General features: G+C 39.1%; 1 protein-coding gene across 1 annotated transcript in view; it reads left to right on the forward strand.

Annotated features, from left to right (window-relative positions):
- Window positions 1-2,558: 2,558 nt before the first annotated feature.
- The window catches only part of LOC105619357 (discoidin domain-containing receptor 2-like), a 25,490-nt gene continuing 3,398 nt past the window's right edge, over window positions 2,559-24,650 (forward strand). Inside the window, exons 1-4 of the mRNA XM_012200877.1 lie at window positions 2,559-2,667; window positions 12,403-12,508; window positions 15,777-16,008; window positions 22,231-22,689. Of these exons, the coding sequence (XP_012056267.1) occupies window positions 2,559-2,667; window positions 12,403-12,508; window positions 15,777-16,008; window positions 22,231-22,689 (906 nt within the window). The remainder of the gene's footprint in view (window positions 2,668-12,402; window positions 12,509-15,776; window positions 16,009-22,230; window positions 22,690-24,650) is intronic.

Below are 24,650 nucleotides of genomic sequence, written 5' to 3' on the forward strand. Positions count from 1 at the left end.
TAGTACTTTTAGTTAATTAAATTAACGTAATACTTAACGTTAGTACTAATAGTACTAGTATTATTTACTATATTATCTATCTACTATTTCTTCTCTCTCTCTCTCTCTCTCTCTCTCTCTCTCTCTCTCTCTCTCTCTCTCTTTCTCTCTTATCTGTCTCTCTTTTAAAATTGGTTTCAGTCAAGCTTTTTAATGGAATTATTATATAAATATGGGTTACTATAGAATGCTGAGATTTAAAAAATCCGCTGTTACAAGCTTATGCTTTGTACGTATATCGAACGTAATCGAAGCGGCATGATTGATTCGCTGATTCGCTGAACAAATTCATGTGTATTCACTCGTAAAATACGCTCGTGAGCTTGTGCAGGCGGATGTAGCTTTATCTGGGCCCCATCATTCACGTTAATTCCACTTAAGCACCGATGCACCTGGCTCGCGAGCTCAACACGACGAGCACACGATACACTCGGCAAAAATGAAGAGACGAATGCCATGCAAATCGAGCATTCGAAGTGCGCACAAGGGCACCTTATGCAGTGGCACACAGTGGAACCGAGTGGCCGAACGAGGCTGCGTGGCAGCTCGAGCGAATGAAAGATGGCAGTGTGCGTATTGTAGAAAGCTGGAACAAACGGGGCACTAAATTCGCATGATTTCTTCGTTCCGGACGTGAAGGCTCGCGTGGTTACGTTGGCGCCGATGCCGATGTTTGTGTTGGAATAAATAATCGACCAAAAACAGTTGAAAGAGGATTTAATCCGAGAAAGAGGGCACAAAAAATCTACCGTCTGCACGATGTGAAACGCTGCTACGTTCTTCCTCTTCGGAATGACGATTATCCCAAAAAAAAAGAAAAACAAACAAATGGTCTAAGATGAGTGGCAGTGTTATTAATAAATGCATAACACTTCTTGCCTCAAGCAAAAGCGCATATCAGTTCAGAAATATGAACATAATCAAATCTCTGTAATTAGGAGGAAATGATTAACTCTTTCTATTTAAAACATGCCTGCGAGATATTAAGAATTGTGCGAAATGCAGATCAATAATGCAATTAAACTCACGCGAGTGACTTATTTCTCATATAATTTTTTATCTCTAATATATTACACTTGGCATACGTAATATAAGAAAAGACTTTCGAAATGTTGTACGAGGTGACGCAGTCGCTGCAGGGAACGTATCTCGCGACAGCGAGACATGAATGCCACATTAGATCGCGCGTGTACTTACAACGAGATTATCCACAGACCTAATGATTAATTGTATGTCACGATTGATCTAATCATCTAAGAAACGAATGCCGTGTCTCAGACACAATCAGCCGACCGAGAGCGGTTAAAGGTTGGCTGCATTCTGTGACCTTAATTACTATGTCGACTAATCGATCGCGTGCATTGTGATCGTATGTACTATGCTTGACACGGGTACCAGCATATACTGCTTCACCGCTTGAATAGCATCTTAATTACCGGCTGGATAATCCGATTCAGCCACTCGTGTATGTATCAATAGTCTCCACATCAGTCAAGTATTGAGTTGGAAAAGATTACAAAATCATTGAAATGTTCTTCGGAAGTAACTCGAAGAGAGACAGCGTTTAAAAATATCCATTTTCTTTCAGTTCTAACATAAAATTCATTGAGAAAGTTGAGGCTTGTCTCAAGAAATTGTTAATACGAAGTTAGATCTATTTGAAATGATACACTTGTCATCAGTTATGAAGATGTTGTTGGTTTGTAGCTGAAAATTCGAATAAATTCCTGAAATCCACGAATCCATGATGTTAGAAACATAAAATGCCGGTCGCCACGGATATTTTCGTCGTGAAATAATGAGTTGCAGAAAGAGTTCTCTAAGCTCGGCGGATAAGCATCGGGGAACGGTAGTCGAAGAACCCCCCATAACCCCTCCCCCCTGTTAATTAGCCAAAAAGTGAAATCTCTCGTATGGTCCCCTTCGCTTTTCTTTCCTGCGCTACGCGCCACAACGGCACCATCGTGAATAAAGTACCGTCTCGCGTTCCCTCTCCCCCGGTATCGCCCGACTATCCGGTATGTACGAGCTCTCGCCCCCTCGCAAGAGAAGAACCAGCCAAAGAGCCCCACGGCGTTCTCCGTAGTTCTTTCTCCGCCTCGCAGCATCCTCAGTGGACCTCTCTCTTTCCGTCTTCTTCTTTCACACCGAACGGCCGATCCTAATCTCGATAATGACGCGTAATGGCTGCTGGCGTGAATGTAGCTCTTTGTCCGTAGCTCCTGTACCGGTCGTATATCTGTCCGGTACGAGAACCGCGCCATTTCACCCTGGCGAAAAGCACAGGGAGGCCAAAACGGCCGTTTCCAGACTCTTTTTCTACGTCCACGTCGCGTCTCCCTGTCGGCCCTCTCACCCTTGTCCCCTTCCAACCCTCTCCTGCTCCAATCCCTATGCCTGGTAAGACGCCTTCTCGAGAATCGCGCTTAATCACTTTGTTCTACGTAATGCTAAGACTGTTTTGTACGTGTAATTTTCTTTTGAAACTTTATTTTTGCAGAAGCGGTTATGAGAGTTCGATGACCACAGGCCCGCGGACCACCGACGCTACCATGGACTACCTGCAGACGTGCCTCATCTTTTACCTGCTGATCCTCTGCTTCTGCGGCGGACGTTCCATAGACATATGTGAGTAGACATGTTAATCCAATTCAATTTGATATAAAAACTTCAAACTCTGAATCGAATTCATATATATTGTATTTTCTTATTAATATTAACAGTTTAAATGACGGTCAAATCAACAATTATTAAATTAACTACTATGTGTATTGAAAAAGGTACACAATTAATTTTTATAAATAAACTGTATTCCCCTATATACAATCACAAGCACTGATCAGATTTTGAAAGATGTATACGCTCACATTATCTACTGAATTATTATTATTGAAATTATTTTATTATTATTGAAATCAAAATGTTTTGTTCATTTTTGTATGTTTATTAGACTAAAATAAAATTTTCTTTAACAAAAGTGGATTAGCTTTTCTGAATTAAATTAATTTAAAAGAAGTAGTAACTAAAGTGTTAGTTTTAGAAATTTTAGAATAACAAAGTTTTAGAATAACAATATCTCATAAAATTAATTATAGAATTATAGAATAATTAATATTAATAATTTTAAACATCAGATAATAAAATTAGATAATAAAATAGAACTGTAGCATACTGTGATATTTATTGATTAATAACACAGAATCGATTTCTATTTTACAAGATCAGAAGATAGTAAGATCATGATTGAAATACGTGTTTACCAGGGTATAATTTTACCCTAAGATGGGTTCTTCTTCTTTCCGCGGTTTTACTCGATAAAAACAGAAAGGCATCCCGGTGCCTTCCCTCGTACAGCGTTGCCCTTTGCCTTACATTAAACCTCGGGCTCGGTTTCTACTCGGCTTGGTTTCCATCCCATTGACTCCGACGGCCCAAGCCACCCTCGTGTCAGGTAAACAGGGCGAGAAACTTGCAAAGTATCCACCAAGAGTTCCGAAGTCAGCTCCGGGAAAGGCTTTTAGGTACTCGTTCGTGAAATCGAGCTCGAAACTTACGTACACGGGACGTATTTCGCACCCGAAGAATTTCTCGAGCAGGATCGAAAGATGGATCATGATGGTCTCGATTCGGTTGCACTGTAATGCATATCATCCTTTTCCCTGGATGAATGAGTAGATTCGAGTTACACCAAGCACAAAATTTTCAAAGTATGTATTTACAAGCATAAAGCTGTAATTTTGTCATATGACTTTAACTTGCAAAATTAGATTTGTAGAGTCTATTATATAATGAATATTTAATATAAGTTATAAACAAGAGTTACAACGCATGAATCCTGACAACTTTATCAGTGATGGTACAATAAAGTTTATAAGTGTACAGTAATCGGCTTATACTTGTACGCTAAATACAGGTATCCGTACAACAGGAACATACTAAATCAGGAAAGTCGATGTTAACTCTTCTAACTCTTGGAACCTATGCGGCATACTATTTGACCTCAAAGCCGATACTTAGGCTACCTTTGATCCTGCTTATACTTATACTTGAGCATGCCAGTGTAATCCGGGAAAACAACTATATAGCATAAACTTCGATAATTAAATTCTACTGGTTATCAAAGCAGCTCAACATAATACTTTGAAATAACAAACAGAACAGTAATGATTAATTATAAAGCAATCTCTTGGAGGAAAAAGTATATCTTACTTATGAATGCGTTTCCAAATGCAATTTAACAAAATAATCCAAATAGTAGCTTATCAATTAATTTTAACTGGTAATAAAAACATTGAAAGATAGATACTTTCACAGTAGAAGTACATATCGTTTAGTCGGGCTCCTTTTTATTCGCATATAAAAGAAGCAAGACACAGCGCATTTCGAATTCACTCGACCATACTTGGAATCCAATAGAACCGCGCTTCGAATACCGGTCACTGAAAGATCCATAGAGGCGTCCGAGCGTAGGTGGGATGGCGTGCTCTGCATAAGAGGAGCACTGAACGAGCGCCGAAATATAAATAGCTTCGTACGAAAGTTGGAAGGAGACCGAAGGGGAGACGATTGTGGACCCCCCGCGGTGACTGAACTTGTACATTGAACCGCGTCGGTAAATTCGCGGTTGTGTTAAGCGAGCCGGTCAGCTGTGGCCGATCGGGGAGAGCTGAAAGGGGTCTCCGAGCAGTTGAAGCGTGCATAAATTGCAATGTTAATGTTACCGGCGATACATAAACATGTTGCACGTTGGTCGGATTGCCTATGCGTACTGCACACCCTCTAGGTGCTTGCCTGCGTCCGTGCATACGAGGGTGAGTTCGATTTTGTCTATACGACGAGGATGGTTGGTGTGTACATATAGACGCGTGCATAGACGAGAGTAACTCGTGCGTTCCATGTCGGTGTCGCGTAATTGCGGGGGTAAACGCGAAAGTGTACGTGCACGAGCGGACGAGTATGCTGGAGAGTCGGAATGATAGGATAGGCAATTGTACAGATGCGTCATCCGTGAGGGATGTATCTGACGTAGCGAGATTTAACGCGAGCGACACATGTGGTGAACGATCGCTTTTTTTTCCGTACGAGATTCATTGTTAACAGCAACTGTGACGACGTAGTTAGTGATGAAACAGAATGTATAGATACACCGATGTGACTCAGCCTTTAAATAAATTACAAACGTACACGTGAACGCATTAATTTTAATAATAAATTTTGCAAATTAATACATGTATATACGTAATGAAATACATATAATGGTAACACGCTTATCTATGTATGTTTATCGCATCGAGGACACATCGAAAACAGACAGTAGGAATGTATTCGGGGAGGAAAATCATCACGCAACAGAGCCTTCCCACGTTATGACATTGTCATCCCTCTGTCACCCTCTCAGTCCTCAGCCCTCCTTTCCAATTACCTACGGATCCATTAGGTCCTAGCGTGATGGTGACGAAATTATTGCTGGAGTCTTCAGCGTATTAACATAACAATGCGGCAATTAACACGTTATTGTCCTTCGTCCACGCTCTGCCGCCAATCCATAGCAACGATAAGAAGTATATAGAATATCTTGTTTATTAAAAAAAATAAAAAATGATTTTAAATTAAAATAATTTAAAAATCATTTTTTTTAATAAACAAGATATCCTATATGCTTATATTTCAAACTTTTACAATAATAAAAAATACAAATAATAAAATATATCGGAACTTATACAGCACAAAGTTTGCAGCAACGTTGCAATATTACTACAATAATGCTAAAACGTTGCAATGTTGTTATAATATTGCCAGAATAATCTATGCTGTATAGGGAAAAATTTTACATGTAAACTGAACAAATTCAATGTACGTATCACATGTCGTATATATTTTTTAAATGAATAGCATAGCATACATTAAACATCAACAATCTGAAGTCGAGCCTAATCGCGAATATTCTGTATTTACGAGAAGAATTATAATTGAGACGATCATGCAACTTGTATATGTACAGATTAGCTGATTATTTGTACAGTCACCTATATACAAACGCACAAATATACTCTTATAATCGTATACCCTTCGCAGATATAGTTATCAAAACATACCTCGGTTATCATTACAACTTGTCACTCCTTTGTATGCTCAGTGCAGCCGTTAATACTAACTGACAGCTTCTGCTGTCTTGTTTGAAAGACGCGATTATTCGTACGACAAAGGCACCGCCAACACTTTCTGCACGTGTACGTCGTATGTCTCTCGGATATAAAATCCTCGCGACGTAAACATTCCCAAGCTGGTATTCAGACATCTGTTCTTTACCCTCGCGCTGACTCCGATCTCCACGTTCGGCTTGATCACGCGCCAGAACCGACAGTTTACGCCCGCGTACACGAACTTCAGCTCTCTTCACCCCTAACGATAACTCCGGATAAATCGCCTTGAGTGCAATCGACTTAACCCCGCGTCTCAGCAAAGGCGCAGCCTTTGGATACATCAGCGAATGAGGATGAATCGGGAGAATCAAGTGGGATTGACACGTTGAAAGGGCGTCAGTTCGGAAGACGCTGAGCGAAATAATCCTCGGCTTTCCGCGTTCCCTCAATCACAAAATTTTTCGGCGATATATTCGGATATTCCCCGGGCATCGAGATCTTCGCTTCGAAATGTACGCGAGTGAGAATGATTATTGTCGTTCTTCGCCACGTCGCGATAAACCCTTTCGTATCTCGCGATCGAATGACGACGTCTCGACGGCATCGCGGAATGTATCGAACAAGAGGAGACGAATCCGGGGAGAATCCAAGGGATGTCTCGCGCTTGATGCGCTGAAAGGACGTCAACTGTCAAATGTCAACTAGCGATGTCGAGTGTAATAATCCCCGACTTTCGGATTCGAAGGACGTACGTCAATCCGACGAGCGCAGATCTGTATTTTCATAAGGCTAACCCAAGAAAGCAAACACCACGTGCCCAACTGTATATGAAGGGTTCGTGTCCTAAAACTCTTGGCACACTGACATCAACTATAGAATTGGACGTTGAGTGAAGAAATTCTTCATTTGAGGAAAAATTTATTATTTGATATTGAATTTATTAATTGACACATTTTTTTTCCATCTGCATAAAAGAATTCACAAGAAAATTACAGACAGACCAATGTCTATATAATAATATTATGTACTAATACATTTTCTATATTTTTTATTTTAAAATAGAAAAATTTAAATTTAAATTACATTGTAAATAATATCTGTGTAAATTTTCTGTGATTTTATTGTTGATTTCTAAAAATAAAAAGCTATTACAGAAAATATTCTTACGAAGCAACTATACAGCGTCTCTCTTCGTATCTATTAACGTCAGACACGTCAGAATAAAACTGGTTAGTTTTGATAAATCCAGGCCACGAAGGCACGAACCCCGTACAAAAGGGTTGTACTCTCGACCCTCGAGGTCTAAGTAACGCACGCAACTCGAGACGGTGATTTCCAACCCACGCCTAGAGGGTTCCAAGAGTGAAACAGTTGCGGCATGGTAGAAAAAGATGCATGTTCTGGATAGGATGGAAAGAACGAGAGAGAAGTAGGTGGGACGAAAGGGCCAGTGTAAAAGTAGTACTTCCGTTCTGCCAGCCGTCGCGGCGCCAGAAGGACGGGCATGCGCGTTTTCGTTGATGCGAGTTACCTTCCACCTAGAATGTTTGTTTTCTCTGAAAGAGGCGAAAATGGCTCCCCAAGTCTGACAATACCCGAGAAAACCGCGCCTCGGCTTTCATGGTCCTAAAGGGTGCAACGCATTATCTAGGGGGCAAGCACGAACTTCTTTCGGGGTCGACGCTCTTACAAACATTCATTCTAATTTCACCGATGCTCAGAAAACGGGCGCGGCATTAGTCGAAAGGGGAAAACCTTGTGGCAGGTGTCCACCTGCTAATTCCGTTGAGCACACATAACGAATAGAGTTCCGCCGTTGTGAGCCGTGCTGAGAAGCTGATTATCACTAATACACAAACGAGCAGACAGTTTCCAAGTTACAGTCTTGCGTAGAATTTAATCTGGATTAAATCTCGGTATTGCGGTCACGTTGGTAAAGACATACATATGCCACATAACGACGTAACAAATGCGTCTAGCACATGAAATGAAATTTGTATTTTCTTAATGATCAGCAATTTCATTATAACGCTTTGCAAGAAAGCTTACTCGTAACATCTTAATATTTGAGAATGCACAATGTAATAGAAATTTTTTCTGACTCTTCATATAATAATATTTAAGATACGTTATGAGTGCATGAGGCAGCTCGTACATTATAATTTGTCGAGACATTTTGACATAAAAAAACAAAGATTGAGTTAATCCAAGGATTAGATGCGAGTCATGATTTATGCGCTAATATCGTGCTACAATGAGATGGGGAAGTTTAATATGTTTTTCGTGAAAGTCCTGGTGCGTAATTAATTTACATTCGCGCCTGAGAAGAGAAGTGCGAGTAAGTGTACCGAAAGCCGACCACGACTCTGCGCCGTCATTAATAATAATCCTGGAATTAACAAAGGAAGGGTGATGCGAATTATTAAATTCTCCGAGATAGAAAAGCCCGTTGTTGGTGTCTACCTTCACCACACTTCCTCTATTTTTCTTCCCTAATTTGCCGAGAGATTCGTTAGTCTTCTGTGCAATTTGCTTTTGCTATTATTATAAAAGCCGCGTTAATTACTCGTCGTACTCGTCTACCAAAGGCGATATCTTTGACTTCATCCGGGATGTGGGAACAAAATTATACGAGACGTGATGCGTGTAGATCTACAATGAGTATCCTTGTGTATTGTAGCAAATTATATGCCTTATGCATATTTTTTTTAAATTATAAAAAAACCTGAGATTCCACATAGCCATTTGTATAACCAGGCTACGCAAAGAATATTAAATTATTAAAGTCAGCCTCACTTAGTAGATAAAGACGTGACTTACGCTGTGTTAAAGGTTAATTCAGAAACCATTCTCAGTTGCCTGAAGAAGGAGTGGTTCGCTACTCGCTACTCGAGTGTACGACGTGAGTGCTTCACGAGAGAGGACAAACGACGGCAGAGAAGGAGATCCGTTCTTGTAAAGGAAGAGATTTACGATATTGCACAATACGTAGATCTCTAACAAAATCGCGCAAGCCTTCATCGCTGCCTCAACTTGTAACTTAAGGAATGGAAGTCTGATTCAACGCCAAGACATTTCAATTACCATTTCGGTATTTCAAGATTTGCGGAAAATCGTTTATCAACTCGACATGCGCGCAGATACATGTTGCATATATGAGAACATACAAAATGGAGGTGCAGGAAGACGGTACGTTCGCGGTACTCTCAGACTATCAAGTAACAACAAATACAAAAGCAACGGTGCTATGGTGGAAGAATTTCTCTCAGAATTTATTACGATTTTTCTATTACAATCTCTCTTACGTTGCCTCGAACGTATTGCGTTCTCCTCCAGGCGCGGCTTGTTCGTCGACCGTTTCGTGGTTGTCTCGGGTTTCCGAGAGGAGCCGTCTCTGGAAAGAAGCGGTTATCAGTTTGACAGTGACGCGGTTAAAGGAGGAGAGCGAGAACTAGCGGACGAGAAGACGAGAGAGCGACGTTGGGACGTTAGGTGAAGAGGGGTTGCGAAGGCATTCAATTTCCCTCTTCTCGCGGATGGAGGGCGGCACACACCCTTCCGTTCAGAGCTGTCACTCCTCGAGAATTATGGTCGCCGAATGAGTGGCTGGGGCGGGCCAAACGTCGCATAACTTACTTCTTCTTCTTCTCCCGTTTCTGCACTCTTTTCCAGGATGTCTATAAATACGAGAATCGAACTTGTCTGCCTACTCTAACTACTCGAAGGCGACCTCAAAGTCTAAGCCTTTCGTTGCTGAATCAAATGCGTATCGAAAGGAACGCGACGTGAAGACAATCGATCTCTGAAAATCTTCAGATCACGTATTGGATAGCACTGATTACGAAACTTATTTGTCTCAATGCGTACTTTGCCGTTTCAACGAAGCTCAAGATGGTTCTCGAATATTTTTAGACGACATAGGACTGCAGATGATTACCAAAAATTCCTCTGCGTAATTGTTTCCTGCTCTCCCGGAATAATGAAAATGAAATGAACGAATAATGAAAAATAGAGACATTATTCTTTGTATATTTTTATATTTTCGATTTTTGTTGCACATGTCTATATGTTGCTTATTTGAAGAATTAGAAAAACATATAATTTAAAACTTTAAAAATATTTTTTTAAATCTTAATATTATCGGTAAAATTTTTATTTAAAACTTCGATTAATAATTAATATATCATCCAGCAATCTTAAGAAATTTAATTTTATTACATTTTTTTTATTCTTATAATTTCGAGGTCGATAATATGCTTTAAAACTTATAATTTGCTAGAAGTCAAATACTCGAAAATATTAAATTTGTATATTGTTGTTCTATCATTAATTAGCTAATTCAGAATTATTATTTAATTAAAATGAGTGAATGTTTTATTGAATAATTTTAATCTCATTTTTATCTTATTCAAAGCCGAATCTCCACATTTGGAAGACGTAAGGAATGTTTACAATCCTCTTATTTACGCCAGACATCTTTTCGGTGCCAGACATCCGCGACGATGAAGAAAGCGGTCGGAAGAAAAGTTTGTGGATTTAAGATCGTTGGACGAATAAACGAGCTCGATAATCGTTGATGGCTTTCGATGATGGCTCAGGAAACAGCTGCCGTTAGGGTCATTGGAAGTTGAATTTTCTACACGGATTTATCAAGTTTACCGAAGCACCATTTTGCCACGATTTCTTGCTAAAGAGCTATATATCATTCGCTCGTTTTCCGAGAATCTTGGCGTGATCTTGTATTACGCCAACAGATTTGCTTTGACCTCTTCTCAAGGTATGATGGCCGTTCTCGTTCGCGAGTGCCGCTTTGATCGTCAACAGGCCTGCACGGATATGTAATTTCAAGTCATCCTCAGCACTTATCTTTCTTCGATTCCAAATGGAAATCCGTTCTCGGTATCGTGTTAAGCATCGTAATTATCGCGGAACGCGCGATTTACTGAGCGATAAATACGACGCTCCAGAACGACGCCGGTGATGCCTTTTTCATCGTTTTCGAGCGGCGCGCGCGGTTTACCCACGTTGGCCTCGAAAAAAGTAGCCCCAGGACGTTCAAGCGCATAATGAAAACCTGATAAACTCCAGTTCTCACTGAAAATAACGGCGCAAACGGTGCAACACGACTCTCGCGAGAACCCGACTTGTTTAAAACAACTTTTAATGACGACGAAAAGTTCAAGCTGAAAAGAGCATATCGTTGATGCGAAAAACGATGTATCAACTTTATTATATGTTCTTTGGTGGTTAGAAATCTATGTTACATGATATTTTTTGTTAAACCTTATTTTGCATTTAATGTTAAATAGTCTTTCCATTTTAATTTTTATTTTAACTTGATATTTAACTGTAAAAAATATAGCATTTAAAATGTTCACATTGCAAAACAAATGTTTAGTAATAAAATAATATTTCAATTTTAAACGTTTTAGTATTTTAAATCTAAACATAATATTTTGCTTATTGAAAAAATTTAAAAATAAAACATCTTTATGTCTTTCAAAAACGGAGACTAGAATAAAACTTTAATATCTTAATCTTAAAATTAAACATTTCTTTTATGTATTTATATTTAATTAAATATATCTAAGTAAAATACTTCTGCGATTATTGATGAGTAATTAACATATTTATAAGGTGATAAGATTATAATTCGTAAACAATTGGAATGTATCAATGGAGTTAACTGCAAATGTTTCGACTTTGAATTTGAGTCCTCTTTAGTACGAAAGACAAATACAATAAACTTGACTTCCGTACTGAAGAGGACACAAATCCAAAATCGAAATATTTACAGTTAACTTTATTGGTAAATTAAATTAAGTAAATATAATTGTTTGCGAATTATATCTTATCACCTTATAAACATATTTACGCATTAACAACTGCGGAGGCTCATGTAGACATTACTTATACTTGATTTATTTTTTCAAGCAAAAAACCTATTTTTTAAAATACATTTTTAATGCTAAGAAATTAAAAAAAATTGTAACGTAAAAATTAATGTTCATTCAGATTATTCAAAAGAAATTGTCTTCAAATTAAATCGAGAGAATGTCATGTTAATTTACATTATTGAGGCATTTCGTATCATGTATGTATATACACATGCATACGGCTAACATATCGTCTAAAATGAGCTTTACATCCGATGTTTATATCGTTCATTTGTTTTTATTCAAGACAAATATATAATTGAAGCAATTTCCTTTATTTGCAGCACAATGCATCGCACCCCTGGGGATGGAATCGGGCGCGATTCCCGATGCGGACATCACTGCGAGCTCTAGCTTCGATAGCGGAAACGTCGGGCCACATCGCGCACGGTGAGTGAATTACTGATTCGTTTACGCAGCGTATCATATATAAATCCGACGCAATACAAATCCGGAAATTTGATCATATTAACTCCGCTGCGGACCGTGAAAAACGCAGCGGCATGCGCTCGCATCGCGAGATCGACGGCGTAATGCGATATTCGAATCAACTTGACCATTCATCGATTCCATACTTCAAGCTGTCTGTTAACTAAACGCCTATTCCGGAAGTTCTCGATCTGTTCCTAACTGGCTCTCGATTATAGGCTATTTAAGACATCTACCGTGCGATCGTGCGGCGGTAGCGATGAGAAACCGAAGAGGCAAAGTCATCATCTCCATGGAATGCGATAGAGCATCTATAAGTTGAGCAATTCGACGAGCTACGCGGGCGACACGTCCGTCATCTTGTCTGTCTTCGAGATAGTTGACGATCGACCGGTCGATTGATTGCACCGTATATTAATCATGTCCTACTAAACCGCAACGTCTAATTCGACCCTCAGCCCGCAATGAGGATTAATGACGCGCAGCATCCCGCATGCGGAGCCATTTGTATCGGCTGTTCCGAAGCTCTTAGACGTCGTTAACGTGCCCCGTCGCATACTCCTTCGATTATGCGTGTCAGCTAATTACCATTCCAGCGAGACAAACGTGCGACGAGGTGGACGGGACGGAGAACAGCACGGCGAGGGACGAATGTCCAAACACGAGGAATCATCAGGACCACCTACTGCGCTAATAATCTCGCACTTGCAAGACATTAGTCGCTCCACCAGTGCCCTTTCGCCCGTAATTGAAATTCTGCTGCATTAACCGAGCCGTGCGTGAATTTTCAATATTCCGCGGGATGTAATCAACTCTCGTCACTATTAATCAATCATTGAAGCGTGAACATAAAACAAATTAATGCATGAAATTAATCCCGGCGTATCGAGGCGTAGGTAATCAGTTGATAGATAAAACGGAGATACGTAGTCAATTTCGCAATTGACAACGTCACGCGAGAGTTTCTTCAGTGCAACAACCAATGTCGCTTCAAACCGCATTGTCGACTAGAACTTCTTCGACGCATTTTCGAGGCTTCGTGGTACATTTTCGGGCTTCACGGCGAATACCCTATTTACCTATCCGCTTACCATCAAATACTCCTATGAACTCCTATCTAATATGCTGTAATCTCAGAATAACAGTTTACTTTATATAAGACTTAGATTTTTGAAATCATGAAATCTTAGAATTTGTCAATTTGTAGATAACACACACACACACACACAGCAGGTTATGTGTCCTTACACACACACACACACACACACACACACACACACACACACACACACACACAAGATATATTTTATTTACAGTACTCATACTCGCATATTAATTGTTTTATAGTTATTTGATGTATTGCAACGAAATTGTGTATCGATAAATCTGTATAAATCGTAAAATATTATCCTCAGAAAAAAATCCTCTCGATTATTCGACAACGACGTCGCTCAAGAGGATCTTATTCACCTTAGCAACGGATCATTTCCCTTCAGACGGTTCCTAAGTCCGATCTCGGAGCGACGCGCATCTCTCCAGTTCGACAAACCATTCCTCTCAATAATCGGTCCCTCCGTCTAAGGACGCGCTCCGATTCCGCCGACGTGGCAGCTCGCCGTTCAAGTCGGCGTAATCGTCCGTTCCGAGATTTATCGCAGACCAGGAGTGCCGTGCGCGCGGAATGTCTTTGATGCCCCGGACTGTATCAAAGTGGCAGCCAGGCAGTTCGAGGTCTCTTAATGGGCTATGAGTTATGATCTTTGGCGCGCGGTGGTGGATATTACTCCTTTCTCTTTCTCGCTCTTATTCCCTTCCACGTCCACGCCATTTCCACATCCGTAAGTCTCGGGTTTTCTTTTGCTCGCTTCGTACGTTCCGCCTCTTTCTTACTCTTCTTCTCTCTCCCTCTCCTCCTTTCGTGCCGTTTCATTCTGTATTCTCCTTCCCGTGTTGCCAAACCACGGTTGTCGTGAGGCGCCCCTAGACAGACACACGGCAAATCCTAGTCGGCCGCTTTTACTGCCTTCCACGTCAAAGCAACACTTAAAGTTCTGACACTTCAGAGAGGACGGTAGCTCACCTCTTTATTGCGCGAGAACATTTTTGCTCGAGTTCCGCCGGCAGATTCATTTGGCATCGCCACCCGCTTCTTCGGGATCTCATCTCTTGTTCTTCCCTTTCTTAAATTTTTCCGCCAAACACTCGTCCCTGTCATGTTTCGTACAAGGAGGCATCCTCTCGTTGCAGACGAGAGATCCCGTCGGGAAATTCCCGAAGAAATGCTTTCATAAACTTTTCATAGTTAATAAACACGCTTACGATGCATGCCATGCTCAGTATAATACTCTTTATTAATAAATGCCTATAAAATAATACTGCTTCATGGATTATCACATCGAGAATAATAATTTACGACGTCAAAAAGAATTCGAAACAGATTCGCTCTCGTCGGCTTTACGAGATATGGAATTGTATGTTGCAGCATGCGTATTTCACGGCTATATCGCAGACAACAGAAAAGCTTTTTAAAGCCATAGACAAGCCCGCGAAAGGTATATGCGAATACAATTATTAGCCAGCTCGGAGTAGCTTTGCTGCCGATCCCGCGACGGTGTCAGCTCATCTTTAATTCATGTCATCCGGGACTTGGTTCGATCGATAAATTATAATTTCATCCCGTATCGCGTTGGCGAGCTGACGGTTATCCGTCAGACATGCGGTTGATCACGTATTTATACGATTTCCTCTGAGTAACGATGCCATGTTTCCGCTCGCTCTTAGTACTCATACACTGCGATATATAACAACATTTTCTTGTCAACGAATAAGTGCGAATTCTTTGCACGTTGCAAATCCCAACGAACATTCAAAGAGATTTCAATATTACCGCACTACATTTCTCCGTGCATTCCACATTCAGGAAGATTTTACGTAATTTTGAAATGCCATTTCTTTAGACATTCTTATTTGAAGCTATAAACGAAGAATATCGCGAATCGAAATATGATAAACCTCTCTGAATTTGCATGCAGATAAGAATATATAAATCCGTAAAGCATTACGCAAGACGAGAAAGTTCGGATCACGCGCATTGGCGACTATTTTCCCTTTTCACGAGCTAGGGATTCCCTGGAGAAGTTCTCTTTTCCCCTCGGTGATTGTAGCGCGATAAGAAAACGGAAAAAAAAATAAAAGTCCGTAATCCCAGAACAAATATTTATTCTTTCAGGCTGAAGCAGGAGAGCCACGGAGGTGCCTGGTGTCCGAAACAGCAGATCACGGCGGAGCCGCGCGAATGGTTGGAAATCGATCTTCACACAGTACACACGATCACGGCGACCGGCACTCAGGGCCGCTTCGGTAACGGTCAGGGTGTCGAGTATTCGGAGGCGTACATGTTGGAATACTGGAGGCCGAAACTAGGAAAGTGGGTCCGCTATAGAAACTTTCGTGGCGAAGAGGTAAATCTTAATATTATTCCGTTATTCTGGTTCATATTTTTATGTGAATAATAAGCGGTGTAACAACACGCTAAAAGGATATATCTAAAGCCTTTTATCAAGAACGATAAAAATCCAGAATAATCGAGGTCAGGAATGTCTTGAAATAATGCGATACAGAACAATGTAATCGAGATATTTATAGATTATGAAATAAGTACAAGTTAAAACATACGAAGATTCCCATACTGACAAACTCGCGAAATTCATTATATATAATCCGCTATCTAGAACGTGCAATTTGTCACGATCGATTTAATCGTGTGAATCGGCAGCGCTGTAGAAAGACATTTCGTTGGACGTTTGATTCGATATGGCGATTGCGGCAATCCAATCCGCTAGGTTACGTACATATGGACGTAGTCACGCGGTTAAATTTAGTCGCGAGCAATACGCATAAAGCCGTGCGCTCACGCAGATTATTGAGAATGATTTGTAGTTGTGTTCGCGAGTGTCTGTGTGGCCACAGGCAGTAACTAAAGCGTGACGTTAACAAGACGTAAATCTCCGATGTAATATGCCGCGTTGGAGAACTCGGATGCACAGTACGTGATGTAATTTATACAGATATACTGGTAACCGTGAACCTAAATCTTTAATTAGCGTCGTCCGCAATAATCACATTGCTACTAGCAATTTACCCGTCCGGCGAGAATAAATTTCGGCAGTCATGACCAGCGAATTTCGCAAAAAGGATAAGATGTTCTTGGTCGAATAATCCGCATAACTCCCACTGACGAATCCACGGGAAACGATGAGCCTTCCTTGGAATTTCCTTTTTAAAAACATTTATTGCAAAATATTATATATATTTTATACACTGTTAAAAATGTCATGAAATTTAATGTACTTTTTAATATTTTATGAAAGGATCCCGCACTAATCTTATGTAAAATAGATCCCAATCGAATTGGCTGAAATTTTACTATTGTATAATGTAGATCATGATGTTCTGATCAAAAATCCTCATGGGCACAAGGTCTATATGAAATATGGCTAAATCCAACATTGAGATTTCCACTATTTCGAAAACTGTCCATTTTTAGATTTTGTGCCCATGAGGACTTTTGATCAGGACATTTACATTATAGTAAAATTTTAGTCAATTCGACTGAGATCCATTTTACATAAGATTAGTGCGGGATCCTTTAGTATACTTTCCATACATAAAATTTTATGTGAAATTTAATGCATGAATATTAAATTTACTTGTAATTTCATTTTCATTTTACAACATTAGGTTTTATTTATCTGAAATTTATTTTCTTCTTTTAAACAGTACATAAAAAAATATACGTAGATCCTATTATATTATTTTTTTTGTATTACTGTAATTTTAAGTAAAACATTTTGAATGAATGAATTATACATTTAAATATTTTCTTTTTATATTTAACTTTAAAAAAATTTCGCTTGCGATGCACCAATGGCCCTCCATTGACTAATTTCTGAATCCGCCAATGATAAATCCACGTCATAATTCCAGACTATCTGACGTAGTCCGCGTCAAAATCAAGGAAACGTCCATCTTGTAAAATCACTCTTCGCACGGCACGTGCCTATTTAACGCGTACCTGCTCGCGCTTTCAGCTTGTGGAAATATATCTCGAGCGAACTCCAACTCACGAGCCGGAGAATGTCATCGATTTCGGAAACCGACGAAAGAGAGGCGAGCGTCCGGTGGCGTTGGGGTAACTTTCCTTGGGAGTTGGCAGGCGCGGTGGTACTGCGAGCTTATTTGTATAGAAGGGAGGATCAATAAAATGAGGGACGAGGTCGTAGCGTGCAGGCAGGTTAGACGATTCCAACTCACCTACATAGAGACAAGCGTACCTATCTGAATATGCGAATCCTTTGGTAGCGCGTATATCTGACGAAGGTCGAATCCATAGGAGCGCAGACTGAGTTACATTTGCATGCAACTATGAAGAGCCTTTTCGTATATATGTATTACGTGTATTCTCCTTAGTACGGAGGCTACGTACATGTCTAATATTTCATCTACATATTCCTCAAAATAAACTTATATATTTTAAAGCAAATGTATTTTAAGAGATCACATCTGGTACCAGACATCAAGCTAATTTTGCACATTGAGTAAACGTAATTCTTCTTAAGCATTACTATTATTAACGTCTACGTATAATTTATTCTAATTTTCATGCAAAATTCGTCAAAAAGTTGGAAATAATACTGTATTTGCCTCTCAGTTACGAATTATGAATTATAAGGTGAAAGAACGTAATTCATTTTCTTCATTTGGACAAAACATAAAAAAAGATTTGTGGGAGTACTTAATGTAAAAATTTAACTAATTTTTTGTCTTTTCTCTAAATTTCATAAAGAAGAATCTTTTCTCGGAATTATAAAAACATCCTGATTTTTGCATAATTATTATTTCACAGAATCTTTCAATACGATTCTCTAGATAGAAAACAAATAAATAAAATATCTGAGAAATCTTTCATCTTGTAACATTTGCATATCCCGTATAATTCGCTCGTAGCGCGATGTAAAGTACCTGTTGGGGAACGGAAGGGCCCACCCAGAAAACATTAGCGGTAGGGATAAACCTGCAGAAATTTGTGTCTCTTCCACCCGCTGTGCTCTCCGCGCTGTCCCTCGCTTAATTACACAACGAGACCCGGCTTATCCAACGCATAATCTTTCTTAATAACCCAGTCTGATACGGACAACATCGCCGATAGAAACCACGCGGCTGTCATCATCTATATTTTACAGCCAATGATCTTGAACGCGACGGTATTAAGAATAATACTCTAAGAGAAGATAATTCTTTTTCTAATAGAGTAAATTATGTATATTTATCTCAATATTTATATATTATTATCTCGATATCGAATTCAGTTAATTTCCATTTGAGCATATTATAGATATTAAATATAATAGATATTCAATATTGACAGTAATGCTATCATAAAAATCTCAGTATTATATATCATATGTAAATCCGCATGATCCACGTCGTGTGTCATCATCTGTCGAAAATTTCCATTTAAATAAAGCTATACGATATCTTATCTTCATGATCTTCCATGACGACGCATAGCCATCAACACCGCCTCTAAGACGCTCAGCTACCAACAGTAGCAGTCTACCGCGACCGATCCAAAAGCAGCACAAAACATTAACATAAAATGGGTGTTGCTCTCTGCCACGCCCTCGCACCACTTCGAGTCGTCCGTTGGAATTCGCCTGCCACGAAAAATGACGAGAAATCGCGGCGGTTGAAGAATAATTTGAAAGACGATCGTTCGCCTCGGCGCCGCAGCGTGCTTGAGAAAAGTCTTTCACGACAAAGCAGACCGGCGAGTGTTGCTCAGGCCGGTCTGCGACGCGCGTGGGCGCAGAAGATAAATATCAAGATTACTTATTTTTCCCAGCACACATTTCAACGGCTCGTAAATGCCGTCGTAATTTGGTCTCGTCGCTCGGTGCCGCTCGGGTCTTTCAGAAATTAAGATTCGCCGCAGCATTGGGAACCGAGTATCTGAGACCGCACGCGAAACCGGCCGCCGAATTGTGAGTCATCTTCATAAAAAAATCCGATAGCTGGTTGCGTCGCATTGTGCCGCGAGTATAACGAATCTGAATTATAAAGTAAGAACGTAACGTGTACGATGTAAATAGCAAAATATTCAATGTAATTTTCAACAGCCAAGTTAGAACATTTTGATAGGGATTCTTTGCAAAAAAAATACTGATTATAATGCACGTTGTAATATATAAATATTTAAAGCCTAAGATATTCTATGTATTCATATATGCTAAAATCTTATCAGGTTTTCTTATATGACTTTTTTTAAATACTTAATTTTAAATACTCTATGTATTGAGTTGGATTAAAAATTTGTAGCGCTTCGAACTTTAAAATTTAAGCAACTGTAATTTCGTTAAACATGAACGAAATTTAAATTTAGAAAAAACTTAAAATCTCTACTTTTTAAAGATCATTATGACTTTTGACTTTCTGATAATTTTTATGTATAACAAATTATAATCAATTAAACAAAATAGGTAATGTTTTCTTATTTTGTGAGTTTGTCAAGTGCTTCAAAAAGAATTGCGAAAATTTTCGACTTTCTAACATGAAAGCTCAAAATTTTTCCTGCACAATCAGTTTTTTAATGCTCCTAAAATTTTTTGTTACTCTTGTCTCAAATTAAATAAAAGGGGCATTTTTATTAATTGTTCAAAACTCTTAATACTTAATTGATCAAACTCTGTTAAAAATTCATCATTGTACCGCAATTCAAAAAATAGATTTATAAAACCAAACTTTTTGCTTTATCAAATCATATAATTGCCAAAATTATTTTAATACATGTAGATACAAGTGAAGTAGTGCTACGAACTTTTGTTCCAATTCAATCGTTCCATATTAAATTTCGCGACATTAATACAAAGCTTAACTTTTTCTCGTTTTCCGTGTAAAAATAATTCTAGATACAATCATTGAGGAGAGAAACAGGATGCTACATATACTCGGCAAAGCTATACACGTAACTGTCAACCTCCGGAAACGCCCACTATGCGGTTCCGTCGCCTAGCAGAAAATTTCTCACGTGTTAGTTCATTGTATTTGCCCATCCGACGCCTTGGTATCGTCCGTTTCAATGTGCTAAACATCAGGTACCGCGTCGCGGCGCAAATAAAACGGTGTCAGCTACCGGTCCCAATTACCGCGCCACCCAGCGCGGAACGTGCCGGTTCGCGCGGTCACGAGAATCATCTTTAAACGCGTTTCCCATAGAGCAATCGTGAGTTTACTTTTAGTGAATAAAAAAAACCACGAAATAGAAATGGATCTGCGAAAGAATAAATGACTGAATAATTCATTTCATTATTATTTATTCATCCCCCTTTCTGCAATGATTAGATCTCTCGAAATCTATGAGTTATATATGTTGACAAAAAATTACGTCAAATATATTTTAAGGATGCAACGCGCTTTAAAAAGATAATACATATTCGAATTATTTTCAGAAACACATCGAAATTCAAAAAATTTCTATATGTATTTATTTTCTATACTATAAGATATGTGATAATTTTATAAAGGTGAATAAAATCCCCTTTTTTGTTTTGTTTTTTTCAAGTAAATAATAAAATTAGGCAGTTTAAGTTTTTGTTATCGTTAAATGCATTGTTTTTTGTACATTTTTGTGAATCATTTTATTAAATAAATCCTTTGATACATCAAATATTTTCTTACCATCCATACTGGCGTATTATAAATGAATGTTCATAATTAAATTTAATGCGCAGAATTTAAACATATCAAATTGATGAAAATCATGATATATAATAGAAGTGTGATCCAATGAACACTATTTAATGTCCGAACATATAAGCATAAGCATAACGGAAAGAAGGAAAATACAAACGCGGAAAAATAGAAGATAAAGAAGTGTTTGCACCTGTCGGGATCGCGATGGTGATGGTTACATGGTCACGTAACCGACCATACGTGAGAATCTCGTACGAGCGAGTCGAGAGGCGCTGGCGAGCTCATAAGTGGAAAATAAGAGGTCCTTTGTTCCGAAGGGCCTCTTCCCTCGACAACGCCGTCCGAGAAATTCCCGATCTTCTCCGACGATATACGTTTCGACGGTCGACCGATCGAATAGAACGAGCCTTGTTCTATGCGAGAGAGCGCACCAAGCCTGAAATCACGCTGCGCGGAAATACTACGGTGCGGCGTGGCGCAATTTATATTGCGCACTGGCGAAAAATTTCGCTATCTCGCCGCCTGAGAATGTCCGTAAATGAGGCAAGGGTCAAGATTTTACACGGACGTTGATTCATCTCAGGCGTCGGGCCAACATCGCAGACTCTTGTGTCTGTTTATTCATCGATAAGTTAACATGACACGTGCGCGTAGCATGAATAGTATCGTTTAAACATATCATATATTAATTCATTCTGTCAATCATAATCTGATATATATATATATATATCTACATTATACACTGCGTGTGATAAGTTTGAATAGTTGCACGTCTAATGAATTTATCAATAATCAATACGGTCATCATTATGTAACTTGATATATAACTAGATCAGATCTTTAGAATGTTAAAAAAATTCAGATTAAACGAAAAATATTCCCTTGGAAAGCCACGCTCGAATATTGACATTCCCAACATTTCGTTTGTTCAGGTTATCGCAGGGAACAAAAATACCTACCTGGAGTCGAAGCACGAACTGGAGCCATCAATATGGGCGAGCAAAATTCGTTTCCTACCCTACAGCTACCATCGTCGCACCGTTTGCATGCGCGTCGAGCTCTACGGCTGCCCTTGGAACGACGGCATCGTCTCCTACTCGATGCCCCAAGGTGACAAGCGCAACAATTGGGAATTCTTCGACGCAACTTACGACGGTTATTGGGACGGACAACTTCTTCGCGGTTTGGGACAACTGACAGACGGTAAGACCGGACCGGACCAGATTAAGATGGGTTACTATGACAACTACGATAGAAGTCAGGGATGGGTTGGCTGGAAGAACGACACGAGGTCTGGGCATCCGCTCGAGATCAAATTCGAATTCGACCACGTCAGAGAATTCTCGGCCATTCACATTTACACTCTCAATCAATTCACCAGAGATATACAGGTAAGGTCTATTCAACATTTTATATTTTATTGTGTAGCAAAAGATTTTTAAAAATTTTATAAATTTATGATATAGAACTGCATGTTTCTTATTTAAACTGTTATCATTGTATCTACATATTTATATCTCCCAGAAATATCTTTCTTATATCTATTTCCACTAATGGAAATTAATTTTAATCTCCATTCAACTTACTCTTCATCTTTTTGTAATTCTCAGAATTAAAAAGTAAAAGATTAAGAGTAAATTGAACTGAGATTAAAGTTAATCTACATTGGCGGAAACGGGCATTATCTCCGCTTGTGTACATACACTTTTTTTTCATAAAACTTAAAGTACTAGAAAAATTTATTTAAAACTGGTTTTATGATTGATGATTAATTTCGGAATTTGTGTCTGCCACTGCCATTAGCTACTTATGTTCATTTATCATACTTTACTATAATAAGAGGATAACCGTAGCGAGACCATATTTGTACGATAATAAGCGAGAAAAACTGTAAACGGATATACGTACGATATAGAGAGGAAATTGGAATGCCTCACGGCACTGACTTGCCGATGAGAACGAAACGGCTGCTGAATAAAGTAGGCGATTGGCGAAGGACGAAGAAAAAGATGTAAAAAAAGGAAAGACGGACAGTCGCGGCAAAATGTGCGCGAAGATTCTCCGCCTTTAATCCACATTCAGAGAATAAAAAAAAAGAAAGAATCCATGGGGTTGAGGAGACGGTGTACGCCATGAAATCCAGTTTTCACGTTGGAGTCAAGGTCGGACGTAGGATGGGTAACGAGGCGCAACAACGGTTAGCCCCTGGGTTCGGCTGAAACGGACGGAAGGAGAAAAAGGAAATGACTCGCGGCTTGCTGGATCCGCGTTACGCTTCAAGCAGCGGCACGGTGGCCGTAGCTTTGCCGGAGACGTCAGTTTTTTCGTAAAAATTTTTCGCCCCCACGGTCTCTTTACGCCTGAGTGTTTACATAATGGCTCGCTGAACACTTGGCTAACGGTAGTGAGATGTATTTTAATAAAATAATTCGGCACTTAAACGCTTGAGATAGCGAGACATAATTTTAAGAAAAAATTTTACTGGGCTCTAATAAAATTTAAATGGCCAATTGAAAATAATTTATGATATGGCGGAATATCATTTTTAACTTTAATTAATAATTTTATTAATCAAAGCTAAATTATATTGGAGTTAATTGCATGTTGAATGTAACGCAAAATGTGAAGAAGAAAATCTAGTTTAAAATTTATCAATTTCTTGAATGTCACAGGTGAAGCAAATCGTTATCGAATTTATTTAAGTCAATCGAAAGTACAAACAACATAAATTCGACGAGAATATGTTATAATTATCTTAATTCATTTAGATCAAAACATGATTTAACTAGACGAAACTCACTGTAAGTCATCATTTTCATTGTGGGAAATATAACTATAAATTTTCATAATTAGATTAAATCGCGTTCTGAAAGCCTGTTATTTCAAAAGCTCATATAAGTAAAGTTAGTTAATATACATGCTTAACTCTTACATAATTCTTGTTGCGCATCAAGAAATTGAGTTCCAAAATTTAATATGTGCACTGGTTAACCACGAAAATTTTGCGCCCTATTATCATTCCGCGCGAGAATCCCTATATAATAGGCTACGAAACACTCTCTTACCGGTATCAAGATTTATCTGAATGGAGCGCCTCATTACCCGACTCGAGCCCGATTGTGCGTCCGCGATCAAGCGAGTTGGAGTACTATGCAGCAGACGAGAGGCAGTCAAAGCTGAAACTATAGCTACAACGGCGATTCGTGAAAGAGACCAATGAGGGATTCGCGGAATAGAAACGGAAGGAGATGAAGATCTGACAGAGATGAATATCGAGAAGAGAGCAAGATAAGGTTCTTTCTCCTCTTCCTTCCTGTTCTCCTCTCTCTCTCAGTCTCTCTCTCTCTCTCTC

Source organism: Atta cephalotes (assembly GCF_000143395.1).
Source record: "Atta cephalotes unplaced genomic scaffold scaffold00021, whole genome shotgun sequence".
Lineage (NCBI taxonomy): Eukaryota > Metazoa > Arthropoda > Insecta > Hymenoptera > Formicidae > Atta > Atta cephalotes.